This window comes from Engystomops pustulosus, chromosome 10 (assembly GCF_040894005.1).
Source record: "Engystomops pustulosus chromosome 10, aEngPut4.maternal, whole genome shotgun sequence".
Taxonomy (NCBI): domain Eukaryota; kingdom Metazoa; phylum Chordata; class Amphibia; order Anura; family Leptodactylidae; genus Engystomops; species Engystomops pustulosus.
The window spans coordinates 21,746,139-21,759,939 of NC_092420.1; the positions used below are offsets into that span (position 1 = coordinate 21,746,139).

General features: G+C 41.8%; 1 protein-coding gene across 2 annotated transcripts in view; it reads left to right on the top strand.

Moving 5' to 3' along the window:
• DENND6A (DENN domain containing 6A) overlaps window positions 1-3,676 on the top strand; it is a 43,597-nt gene extending 39,921 nt beyond the window's left edge. For both annotated transcript variants that reach the window (XM_072126720.1, XM_072126721.1), the window contains exon 20: window positions 530-3,676. In XM_072126720.1, the coding sequence (XP_071982821.1) occupies window positions 530-661 (132 nt within the window). In that variant the 3' untranslated portion in view covers window positions 662-3,676. The remainder of the gene's footprint in view (window positions 1-529) is intronic.
• The last annotated feature ends 10,125 nt before the right edge of the window (window positions 3,677-13,801 follow it).

Consider the following 13,801-nt stretch of genomic DNA (forward strand, 5'->3'; position numbering starts at 1 on the left):
GAGCCACGAGGGGTCCGACGGAGGTACATGGGACCCCATCAGACCCCTCAATTTTCATGATCTCATTATGGAGACCCCCACCGATCAGCAACTTAGGCCCTATTATGTGGATAGGGCTTAACTTGTATTCATGGGAAAACCCCTTTAAGATTTTCTCAGTGGTTTAAGTATTGACATGTAAGGACACAGTAGGGATTAAATTGTATAACACAAGATTTATGCCAGAATTGATATTTCCTATAGGTTGTGTCCAAGATTTTTTTTTTTTTTTTACTATGTGAATTTTCCTCTGGATAGGCTATTGATATCTGTTGAGGAAAGGGACAATTCTCATATGTTTAGCTCTGCATTCAGCCTAGTACAACACATATACAGAAGGATTGTCTCCATGCTATGTGGTGTGCACCATTAATAAAACATCCTGGACAGCCTCTCTAAGAAATACTATTCTTTAATGAAACCAATGTGTCGGAAATGTAGCAATGTAACCAGATTCATAGATCCGTCTAATTTATCTTTCCATTGACAGGCTTTAGCACAAAAAGAGCAGCTCCCTGTGAGTGCAGATACGTTACAGAAGCTACAAGGACAGGTGGACACCATCATCCAGGAGCTGCCCGACGACCTACAAGATATATTGCTAAAAACCACCAGCTCCTGAATCCTGTGGGGTCACAGCAGTCAGACATTGGCAGAGCACACGGAGTACAGCATTGTACCCACCACCGCCGTGTATGGTACTGACTGTAAGTGACCACGGGTCAGTACTATGCCCACCCTCCAGGTGTGAGGCTGGAGGACTTTTTACTACTGTACCTAGAGCAGAACCCATATCTGGTATATTTTTATAACCTTGTGCTATGTAGACACAGTCATTCATGGACACAGCCAAACATAATGGACATTGGAAAATGAGTGAAATCCGGATCATGGAATGATTAGAGGGGAATACAAGAGCGTTGTTACCAGTTTTATGCACTTATCGTAAGCATTGAGAGGGTCGGATATCATGTAGCAGGGAAAATCTTTATCCTCTGGTCTATTTTATTAAGTTTCCCAATATAGATTTTGGACTTAAATGCAGCTAATATCTGATCATGATAATCTATTATGGCAAGTTTAGAGGATTACACTATATTTAGCTCCTTATCAAGCACAGCGCTGCACGTTTTATAGTGGCTGTGCTTGGTATTGCAGCTTAGCACAATGGCCCCTTGGCGTCCCAAAAGCCAAACTCAAAGGTAATCAACTGATCAATATGATATTGATCCTTTTGATAGAGGATTTAAAAAAACAATCCAAGAATGCCCCCCGTAAAGAGACATTTTGATATGTCTGTATTTGGGACCCCCCCTTCAAAAAAAATAAAAAAAAAGGAGTTGGTATAATGCATTTGCAAAGTTTTAACTTCTGCTGTGCCTTCTATTATTCCTACTGGAAATGTATGAATAGAATTAGTGCCCCCTGGTGACTGGTGAGTGTCCTTAGACTTAGACTTTTTACACTTTTTGTCACTGTCAGGACTGATCAGACGATTGATTAGGGGAACGGTAACCTTTTCATACTCCTGATTCCAGGAAGATTAACAGAGGGACAGCAGAAAAATCCTCACCTCTTAAAAGGGTATTCTCATGTATTGTATTTATGCTAAATCTACAGGATAGGTTATAAAGCCATGATTGATAGATGCAGCTCTCAGAGGTAATGCCTATATTTTAAAAACTAGGATGCACTGTCCTCCCTTTCACAGCGGGACCACCCTCCATTCAAGTCTATGAAATCTAAAATAACCAAGCCGGTAGAACTGGATGGAGAGTGGCTGCATGTGCAAGTTGTGGAAATAATAATTCATTATATAGCGCTCACAGATTACTCAGTGCTGCACAGAGTTTGCCAAATCAGTCCCTGTCCCCATAGGGCGCGCAATCTAATCAACCTACCAGTATGTTTTGGAGTGTGGGAGGAAACCGGAGGATCTGGAGGAAACCCACGCAAACACGGAGGGAACTACAAACTCTTTGCTGATGTTGACCGGAATGGGACTTGAACCCAAGTCCCCAGCGCTGCAAGGCTGTAGTGCTAACCACTTAGCCACTGTGCTGCCCTAAAGGGGTCCACAGACCGCCAGTCCCAGTGGATAGGTCTTAAATACTTTGACATGACAATACCTCCTTAAGGTAACTGGCTTCCCAATGTTTTGGGAATTTTGAGAGCATAAACTATATCGCAATCATTCCTTCCCAAAAAAAAAACCATTGACTGTTACAGATTTAAAGTCCTTGTATTATAATCTAAAATCTCTGCATGTAGCAATCCTTGTAATCCGCTATTATAAAATTCCATTCGGATTTGACAGACTTGGAGTTTGTTCCTATGACATGTAATTTATTATCTTTTAAATGCACATTTTATTACACAGTAAGACCACTGCCCGGACAGTAACGTAAGGTTTTGCTGCAAGAAATAGTGTTTTTTTTTTTTTTTTTTGGTGATGTCCAACTAAGTTTACAAACCAAACTCGTCTCGTGTATCGGGAATAAGTGATTTGACCTGAAATAAAAATACTTTTTATAACCTATTAATTACGGCAAGCTTTACCAGATACATTGCACTGATCATATCTATATATTATGTATTACAATTTTAGAGGATTTTATTCTTGTTTTGGATATTTAGAACATCAGATGTTATACAAAGATATGAAACCTACATTGATAGACAGATACATGGCTAGATTCCGAATTCTGATGGTTATTTATTTTCATGGAGCAATGCATTATGGGAGCTTAGATGATGGGTTCAGGAGGCTATTACATACTAGACATTAATCACCTTTCTACAGGATGGGTAATGCACAAGATATCAGTTGCAACTGAGCATGTGCGGTCAGTCCCAGTACCAGGACACATGCTTCAGCACCGATCCATTCAAACAAGTAAGGGCTGTTCTCCTGGAGCTCTATTTGTCTCTGTCTCCCACAGTGCATTATTCATTACATCTGAATCTAAAGTTGGGATTAACTTTAAAGACAAAAAAGAAAAACACTCAATTCTTTTAAAGATTCCTCCATTCCAGCACTGCTGGTCTGTGTCCTGGAAGTGATTGGTTCCATCACCGGCCTTGGTGCTCACAAGCCACTCAGCCACTCATTCACTTGTTAACAAAGGCTAATGACTGAGCAGTGTCATACATGATGGTGATGGGATCTTTACTTCCAGTCCAGTAGTGCTGGAATGGAGCAACATTTTTAAAGGAGATGGATGGTGTCTACCCCAACATATAAGGCTGCGCCGAGAATACGGAACATTTTGTGAAGTTGGTCTTGCAAAAGTGTTAAATTTTATAACATCAGAAACTGCCAGAGATCATTGAACACATTTTATGTATTGTTTGTGGCATATTACAACTATGATGGTGCTTTATCTGCCGAAAAATTGGACAAAAGGATTATCCGAGAGACAGTTGGCCTATCCTAAGGATGTTAAAGGGGTTGGCCACTTTGCTTCATGATTTTTGTAATATGTGGGGTGCAGGATATTCTGTAATTTACCAATATACATCTATTACTAGTTCTGCTCTGTGTTCTTGATATATAAAGTGTATGAAACTAAAGCCTCTGATTCAGAGGTGTCTTTTACCTCATCAACCACTATTCCCGTGCTTAAAATGACTGGGGATGGAAGGTCATGTGATCACATGACCTTCCATCCCTGATCATTTTAAGAACCGAAATAGTGGTTGATGCGGTAAAAGACATTTCTGAACCAGAGGCTTTACTTTACATTTCAGGAAAGTGGAGCAGAACTTAATAGATGTATATTGATAAATGACCTCTTATCCTGCCCCCCTCACTTGAGCAGACCCCTTTAATATCAGAGGGGGTCCAACGTAAGGCACCTAAACTGCTGTAGAGCAAACAGTTCAGTAAATTTTATAGTGGCCATGATGCACAACTACAGCCCAATTTCCATTTACTCCAATTTCCATCCCCACTACACTGTGTACATAGTCTATCCTTAGGCTTCATCAGATTGGCTGGGGCTAAAACACCAAGCCATAAAAGGACATCTATAATTTATATAGCCAGGATCGGCTCCAGGTATCAGTAGACCCCTGGGTGACAGAGCCTTAGTGGGCCCCTTTGCAGTCAACTCACATGCCAGCATTAAAAATTTAGACACTAAAACAGTCTGCTGTTCCCTAACATATTCCCTAGTTTATCATAGGAAACAGCCCCTTATGGGGATTTTATATAAAGCCCCTCAAATACCCTATGGATTCATTAGATACAGCCCCCTCACCCCCATTAATTCCTTTTGTGGGTCCCCCCAGCAGCTCTGGGCCCCGGCACTTGCCCAGCTATGCCCAATGCTGGCGCCGGCCCTGTATATAGCCTTGCACAACCCAATCCCTATAACAACAAACATATAAACCAAATATGCATAAGAGGTGAGGGTATTAATGTGGTATTCTAGATGAATTTCTAGGGCAGAATATCCACTTTCCCCCCCTACCAAGTGTTCACTGTGGCTCAATATATCTCTATATTAGTTGTGCTACAATAAAGGGAGAAGGGTTCACTAAAAGGTCTAACATTACCTGTCCCCCGTCAAGGTGATCAAAGTTACTGACTGCATACTCCTTTTAATCCTGAATATTTCATATTAAGTGAATCTGTTATTTAATTTTTTTTATGACTTCCAAAGTTTTACTCCAACTTTTTTACGTCACGACGTTTAGTCTTATCATTCTTAAAATCCTTAACAAATGATGGGCTTTGTATATATTACTAATAAAATATCTTTCTGAGTGATCTCCTTATTTTTCTTACATGACATCTGCAGCTATAGGAAATGGACAGAGCAAGATTTGTAGAATGTTATGAACAAATCGAGAACATTTCTGTTGGTTTCTTTGTAGTATCGCCTCATTACCTCTAGGTGTCACTGTATCGTGCTTCTTTAGGTAATATAACGGCATTGATCATGTAGCACTAGGCAGCGAGTTACAATCTATGTTGGTAAATATCCTTGTTCATTGCTCTGTTTCCGCAAGACACACAAAATATATATATTATATATAAACTCAGGCTGTAAAAGAAGGGTAAGGGAGGTGGAATATCTTGCGAAATACACATCACATCGAAAATATACATGTCAAATATTTTTTAAATATATATCCATTGATTCCAAACTTTGCCCCTACACCCACATTGGGGGGCCCATTTTAACATTTTAAGATTTTTAAGTTTCCACCAGCCCTACATCCACGGGATAGTATCATTGGATAGATATATTTTTAAATAATTTTGACATGTGTATACTATAAAAAAAATTTTGTAAGATATTCCACTGTCCCAGCGCCCTACCTCTTTGTTACACTGTGTGTGTGTGTGTATATATCTATATATATCAAAGGAAAACTACTATCTAAATCCATCACAATAAACTGGTGGCACTTACTAATAGACTCCTAGATCCAGGCACTGTGACTGTGAAAAATGTAGATTTTTTTTTAGAAGGAAGGAGACCATGGATTACCAAAGTATGTTCATGAGTCAGAAGGACTCTTGGGGTAGTTACCAGAGCCCTTGCATGCTGTTGCTTCACAGGCTTTCTCCCCCTTTTGCTCCCATTAGCATTTCCTCCCTCTGCCTTATATAATCTTACTGCTACCGAGAAAGCTTCAGAATACAATGGGAGAGGGACGTGCCTCTTGCACAATGTAAAGCTGCAGCATGGAGGGGCTCTGGTAACGCCCCCACAGCCCTTCTGGCTCATTAGCATAATATACACACACACAGGCAGTCCCCGGGTTACGTACAAGATATGCTCTATAGGTTTGTTCTTAAGTTGACTTTGTATGCAAGTCGGAACTGTATACTTTATAATTCTAACTCCAGTCAAATTCTTTTTTTGGGCTCTGTGACAATTGAATTTTAAAAATGTTGGGTTGTCATAAGAAGCAAGATTAAAAATAAAGCTTCATTACAGATGCCTCTGATAGCTGTTTATAGTAGCCCTGGGCTAAAGTTCAGTAAATTACCAGAATCCAGAGGTCAGTTTCTAACTAGGGGTCGTCTGTAAATCGGGTGTTCTTGAGTAGGGGACCATATAATATATGAAGATTACCACAGTCACCGTGCCGATACTGCAAATAAACTGTGCGCCCCCCTTCTGTACATCTTAAAGCATAACTAGACTTGCGACAAAACTTTCTAAATCAAAAGTGCAGATGATAATTGTAATATATTTTATCCTCGAAATCTCTTGCTGTGTCCTTCTTTATCCCCTGCCCTTCTTCACTATTTCAGAAGTTTGTAAATCAGCTTGAGACAGCTGAGAGATTAAGGAGCGTTATGAGAACTCTTTACAGACGGTTTAATCGCCGTACAGAGCGGAATCATCTTGTGAAATATTCTCTAGGTATAGATAGAGCACATCATTAGCCTACTATCTATTATCTATCTGAGGTGGGCAGTCCTCAGTTGATTTCAGATACACTGCTCACTGCAGGAGAAAGAAGCAGAAAAAGGGCACAGATAAACTTACCTATTAATTATATTGCAAAGTTTACATTTATCACCTGCTCTATTCATTTGCTTCAAACGTTTAGTTACACTTTAATGGAAAAACCCTTGTAAACCTTGTCCAGTAGATTTCCAATGTTTTATAGAATTTTTACAATTGCACATAACCTCTGACCATGTTGCTTGTTTAATTTTAAGAACGATTTCCTTCCAGATTGAGTTGCTCCCGGTGATGCCTTTAGTGCAGTTATGAGTTGTTACATTTTCTAGGTAATTAGTGTTTTTATTCTAAGGATTTGTATGCAATATGCTGCTTTCAGCAAGACTTTCCTAACAAATGTATATTTTATTGAACGTCTCACTAAACCTGAATGTATGCATTATAAATACCTGTGTAAATGCTCCACTGATTGTCTAGGTATAAATAGTTTTTATTACAGAATTATTTTTAACAAGGATTTGTCTGTCCGCTATAACACTGTATGCTGACCGCATGTGACATGCACAACGCTAACCCGGGCCACTGCATTTATGAATGTGTATTTTTCTAAAAACGAAATAAAAACTTCCTTTTATATTTATGGATCTGTGTGTTTGTTTTTATTGAAAGTTGAGTTTTTAGGTAATTCTTCTTTCAAGTTCAAGTAAGTGGTCTTAATGTGGGTATTCCTCCTAGAAATTCAAGTAAATGAAAGCATTTTCCCATTTGAATAACATTGATGACCTATTTCTCAGAAATCAAAGGTGCGCCTTATAGTCCAGTGCGCCTTATATATGAACCGTACTTACAGACAACAGCTGCCTTGTACTGTGCACAGGTCTGCCAACTGCTGGTCATTCATCCTTTATAATCCGGTGCGCCTTATATATGAACCTAGACGTTTTAGCAGACAATTATTGATGGTGCGCCTTATACTCTGATGTGCCTTATAGTCCGAAAAATACTGTAATTATATAACCAAATATATTTTTTAAATAAGATTTAATATAATCTCCATTGCACTTTTCCAAGTATCAATCTTCCCTCTGTTCCCAATTGTCCTGTGGTATACAGTATTATTTTTTTGCAACCAGTGTTTATACCATAATCTTTATTAACACTCTCGAAGTATTTTATATACAATAACCCTATTTATGACATCAACACATATACCATCCAAAATTGAGCACGATAAACCAGGGCATTTACTGCTAGATCCAGGTTCTGTGGCTGTAGTAATCATATATGTGTTATCCATGGCCTCCTTCCTTCTAAAACAACTTTTTAAAATCATGTTAATCTAAAGGGCTCCTGAGAGTGTTACCAGAGCTCCTCTGTGCTGTAGCTTCACAGGCTGTTACACTCTCTCCCCCTCTGCTGCCTCATTATGTCGTCCCTCCTTCTGCCTGGTACAAGTGCCCCTGGTTTATCCACTCCTAGAAGAGTTAATTTATAAGAGGGTAGAGGGAGGGTAAAAGTATAAGAGGGGCAATTACTGGCAGAGGGGAGATCTGTAAGAGGGATTAACACGAGAAGGGAAGGGATAAAAGTACTCCGCCAGCAGTTTGTGGATTTCTGCATTGGATATTCTCCTTGGTAGGGAGATCTTTCTTTCTTTCCTTCGTTGTAGTCTAAATATGGAGCCTGTTCTTTTCCCCAACCCTCAACTCCAAGACCCTTTTAAACTTGTTCTTTATGTCCCCCACCCAAATTGTTCAGAAAGAGATATACCCACCCTATACTGTAAGGGTCTAGTAAAGGGTGTGTGCTCAGAGAGCCAGTAGAACCTGAATTGTATCCCTTCTCCTAGGTAAAAACTGCCCAGGAAAACTTAGACAACAGTTCACAGTCACATAAGCCTAAGATCCTGTTGTAAGAGGAGGCTGAGGTGTGGAGTAGCAATTTGTGTACCCTATATACAGGAGACTGTTGAACAAGTTCCTATGGAAGGATATAGAGGTGGGGGACACGGTTGCATTAGCCACATCCGATAACAACCTCATCTCTGTTCCATGTCCATGCCAGGACAATGACAATATCATCTGATGGTTGGGGGTGAATGTGTGGCTGTCGTCAAACTGAATTTATCTAGGTGTATATGTCATCAGTTTCATTATCCCAGAAAACCCTTTTAATTAAAATTTAGGACCCTAATTTTTTAGGAACAGATGTGAACAGCTGAAATGGCTTACACACGTGACCGTGTGTAAGGTGCCTTAAAAGGTATAGTACTTTTTAATAAAACAAGATGATCACACGTTGTCCCCCAACAATTATCGTAATATAATGTGTGGAGCATTCACATACTGTGCAGCACCCCATAGTATTGCACAGTTCCACTTAAAGCCAATTAAAGGGGTATTGTCACAAAGACAACATTTATAGATCTACTCAAGATAACACAGTTTGTAATTCACTGTTATTAACAAAAATACAGCATTTCACTGATATAATTCCAACCTGTCTCTATCAGTCCTGCTGTTTACAATTTGGTTGTCCCTGGAACTGACCGTATATATCTTCTGACTATGGTCGGATTCTTCTAGCTTCTCTTGTCTGCACACTGAAGTGCTCTCTGCCTCCTGCCCCTTCCCCCTGCATTACAAGACCAGCTCAGACACAGGCACTTCCTGCCAGCAAGCAGCAGTATACAGACACTTGCTCTACAAACTACAGATAAGGTAAGGTCTTTATCCGAGGGTAGGGAGGCATATAGCAGTGCTGACTGTGTGTGTTAAAGGCGAGATAGCATAGCGGGAGTGCGTCATTGTGTCTTATATCCATCTCTGATCTATCTCCTCTCTCTTTTTCTTTATGTCCGATACTAGTAGACTGTTCAGAAGCTAAATAAAAGTGTAGATAAACCCTGTACTATGACAATCTAAGCACTTTGTTAGCCCACAGCATCTCATAGCACAGAGGGATTATGAAGTGTCTGTTCTCACCCACACTCTGGAATTTTACACTGACCATCAAGGAGTTAAAAGGGTTTTCCCCCGGGATAGGGCCTAACTTGCTGATCAGTGTGGTCTCCGTGCTGAGACCCCCGAATATCGTGAGAACGAGGGGTAGAGATTAATGAAGCAGAATGGTCATGTGTGGCCGTCTGCTCCATTAGTCTGAGGAGCGGTGAGGGGTCGGTCAGACCCCTCGTTCTCGCCATCTGTGGGGGTCTCAGCACTGCGACCCCCACTGATCAGCAAGTTAGGCCCTATCCCGTGTATAGGGTCTAACTTACCTTTGTGGGAAAACTACTTTAAAGGAGCTAAAACAGCAATAAAACTAAGTAAAATTAAAAACAAGGGGTCAAAATGATCTTTATTGTGTAAATATCAGTTTCTTTCATGGGAAAACCCCTTTTAATGTTCAGTGCATGTAATAGATGTGCTGGGTCCTCCATGTTCCCTACACATTACACTACAAATTGATAGGGGCCAAAGGAGTGGGGAGCCTCAGATCATCTTGTTTTTGTAAAGATTATTATACCTTTTAAGGCGCCTTACACACGGCCGTGTTCTCACCCAGTACATACCTGGGCGCAGCATATAGCCGGGTGCAGGAGGGGAAGGGGGCGAATGTTCTTTACCCCTCCCCTTTCCATAGGATGCCATGCGTCCATGATGTATATCCAGGAATATAGGATTTGTCCTATCTTTTCCAGCGTGCCTGCATGACTACGGTATGGTACAGAGGACATTCAGATAGATGACCATATTGCCCATTGAAGTAAATGTGGCCATGCACTACCTGTATAAAAACAGTACGGTACAGGTAAACACGATGCCTTACCCTTGCAATGGTGACAACTTTTCTCTTAGTCCCTGATTAAACAACTGCTAAAATACATAGATCCACCCCATGTCTAGTTTTGCCAATCTGTAAAAGTGATGCAGTATAATTTAGTGACCAGCGTTTCCACATACTTCCGATGGCGTTTCCCCTCTTTATTTAGCAACAATCATCGCAGTCTGGATAGAAGGAAGTGATTTTGGCTATTATTCCTTTATCAACAATTCTAGAACTTCTTACGACCTATGTCAGTCCTTATAGTTAGGGAAAGAATTTTATATCCTACGTTGCTGTGCTGTTCATCATCCTCTATATTTTGCACAGCACAGAGAGAAGCACATGAATTGTATCTACCATTTTATTGTACGGATCCTTTATACTGCATACATAGACTTTTATGGGCCCTACTAGATTTATACAGAAGTAGACATTCAGATACTTTGTTTTCGACCTTTGCAATAGAATTAAGATCTACTTTGGTTTCAGCAAGAATGTAGTTGCAGAAGTAATTTTTGCATTGGTGCCCCTCAAGCATTACACTAAGGCAGGGGTCAGGAACCTATGGCTCACGTGATGTGACTCTTTTGATGGCTGCATCTGGCTCACAAACAAATCTTTACTAAATAGCGATCGGTGCTACATCTAAGAATACACAGTGCTCATCACTGTTGCCGCAGGCATCCGCTGTCCTCTCCTCTCTGTGACCCAGGCGCTATTACCTAAGCAAGGAAAGCGAGCTTGCCTGGGTCATAGAGAAGAGCGCGGGAGTGATAAGTAGCCGGCTGCAGGGAGGCGAGTATTCTTTTTAGCTATGGCTACCTTCCTACTAGGGGCATGTACTCTGGCTTCCTTTTTTCAGGAGGACATGTTCTGGGGCTACCTATGTACTGGGGGCATGTGCTGCAACTTCCTATCTACTGGCGGGCATGTTCTAGAGCTACCTATTTACTGGGGAGATGTCCTGCGACTACCTATCTACGGGGGCATGTGCTGCGGCTGGCTATCTGCTGGTAGGAATTTGCTGCAGCTACCTATCTACTGTGGGGGGGGTGGTGGGAGGGAGTGTTGCGCTACCTTTCTACTAGGGGGGGGGGTATGTGCTGCGGCTACCTCTCTACTGGGGGGGGGGGCATGTGCTGCGGCTACCTCTCTACTGGGGGGGGGGGCATGTGCTGCGGCTACCTCTCTACTGGGGGGGGCATGTGCTGCGGCTACCTCTCTACTGGGGGGGGGGGGGGCATGTGCTACGGCCAGGGCCGATTCTAGCCCTTTTGCTGCCTGAGGCAAAAACTGAAATGCGCCCCTCCCCCCCCATAACATGTGTTTTCGCTTTTTACATTAATATTAATAATAATAACTCCTTTATTTATATAGTGCACACAGATTACGCAGCGCTGCACAGTTTTGCCAATTCAGTCCCTGTCCCCAATGGGGCTCACAATCTAATCATCCTACCAGTATGTTTTGGAGTGTGGGAGGAAACCAGAGGACCCGGAGGAAACCTAGGCAAACATCTTGAACCCAGGTCCCCAACGCTGCAAGGCTGTAATGCTAACCATTAAGCCAACGTGCTGCCCTACTAAGCCACCATAAAGCAAAACACACATTGCTGTTTACAAAATGCATATGCATCAAAATACAGTATAAATGCATCAGTCTGTCCTCTAATTAAATGTCCCTGGATGGGGCTGCTGAAAAAATAAACATTTACTTTCCTCTTGGTGTCCCCCACCGCCGTCCCACCACGCTATATCTCAGAACTGTATATGGGGACCAAGGAGGTAAGTGAATGTTTATTCTTTTTAGAAGCCTCCTCCCGGCCACATATCCATTTTTCCAGGTCTCGGCCAACCCTTTTAATATACACCCCGCTATTATTATTCATTTACATAGAGCCCCTCTTATGATTTTATATACACTGCCACCCTAATCTAATACATATATATTTCCCCCTCTTAGTTACAATAATATAATGACAGTGACAATGACACATTAACAATGTATATAGAACCCCCTAATGCATTTATGCACAGACCCCTCTTATTTGTTATACAAATATAATTATTTATATACAACTCCTTTCAAGGTACAGAGCCCCCCAATATAGCCCCAAATTTACTAAAAATCTGGCCCCCATATACAACCCCCTACCCACAGTTTTATTAAAGTCAGGCCCCTATATACAGATCCTCCCCGCATAACTATATAAACCATATACAGCTCCCACACTAGTTTCTAAGGTTCCTATATACAGTTTTCCCCATTGAAATTACTGTATATACAGCCTTCTACATACAGATCCCCATCCCCAAGTTTAATGAAATTCTGTCCACATATACAGCCTCCCAGACCTTGTTTAGTTATGTAAGCAGCCCCAGAAAGAGTCTCCCACTCCTCATTTGATTATGTTGCAGTCCAATTGTAAAGTTTCTCCATCCCCACTTTTACCCTAGTGCACAATCTAATTGTTATTCAGCAAGAAAAACTTAAATTACATGTTGTTGTCTTCCCGCGCTGCCGCGATCATTTACTTCTCCTCCAGACTCTTCAGCTCGGGTCGCGGTGACGTCATCACTCGCTGCCCGCGACCTGACCAGAAGTGGCTGGGTCTCCCGGAGCAAGAGAGCGGCGCAGAGAAACAGGTCGGTGCTGCGCTGCTCTGCATATCAATGGAATCGATGTCTTAAGACACCGATGCCATGGATATACATCGCGCTGCACGGACTTGCCAGCGGCAGCTCTGCACTACTTACTGTGAGCGATTCGGGCACTTCCCGAATCGCCTACATTGCAATTATGCCGCTTCCAAAACGGCTCTGTCATCTGCCGCCTGAGGCGGGATTTTCATCCCGCCTCATGGCAGATGCGGCCCTGGCTACGGCTACCTATATACTGGGGGGCATGTGCATATTGTATGTCTCTCAAGGAATTACTTTTTATGTGGCATTCATGGCTCTCTCAGCCAAAAAGGTTCCTGCTCCCTGCTCTAAGACAAGATGCGGCGCATGCGCCAGATGCTGTACTATGTAACAGGTCCGTGTACACCTCCATTATTTACATCAAATATTGCAGACTGTCCCAGTCAGAGCCGTTTTCACTGAACTCTCAGTGGATGTGAAAGGTCAGTGGAAAGTTTGGATTTTAGATGATTTTACGTCACTGGCAGTGTTGTAAGTTCTCTTGAGGAAATAACCTGTTCCCTATAAACATCTGTCAAGAGAAACCTGGGTTTTATGTAGAAATGGGACCATTATGATTAAACACAAAAACAATCGCACGCGATTTTTTAATCATGTGAAAGCAGCTAATTGTGTAAGCCTGATTCATGGCATTTATTAGTTTCCTTGCACTGTCTATCACGCATGCGCAGATGGCAATACAACAAATCATTGCCTGTACCTAAGCGGCGCATGCGCATTGGGATCTGTCGGGCTGGAACCTTTATCGTTGGAAGGGGGTGTGGTCCTATCCCTCTCTCTAATCCCCGCCCCTTACATCCTGCA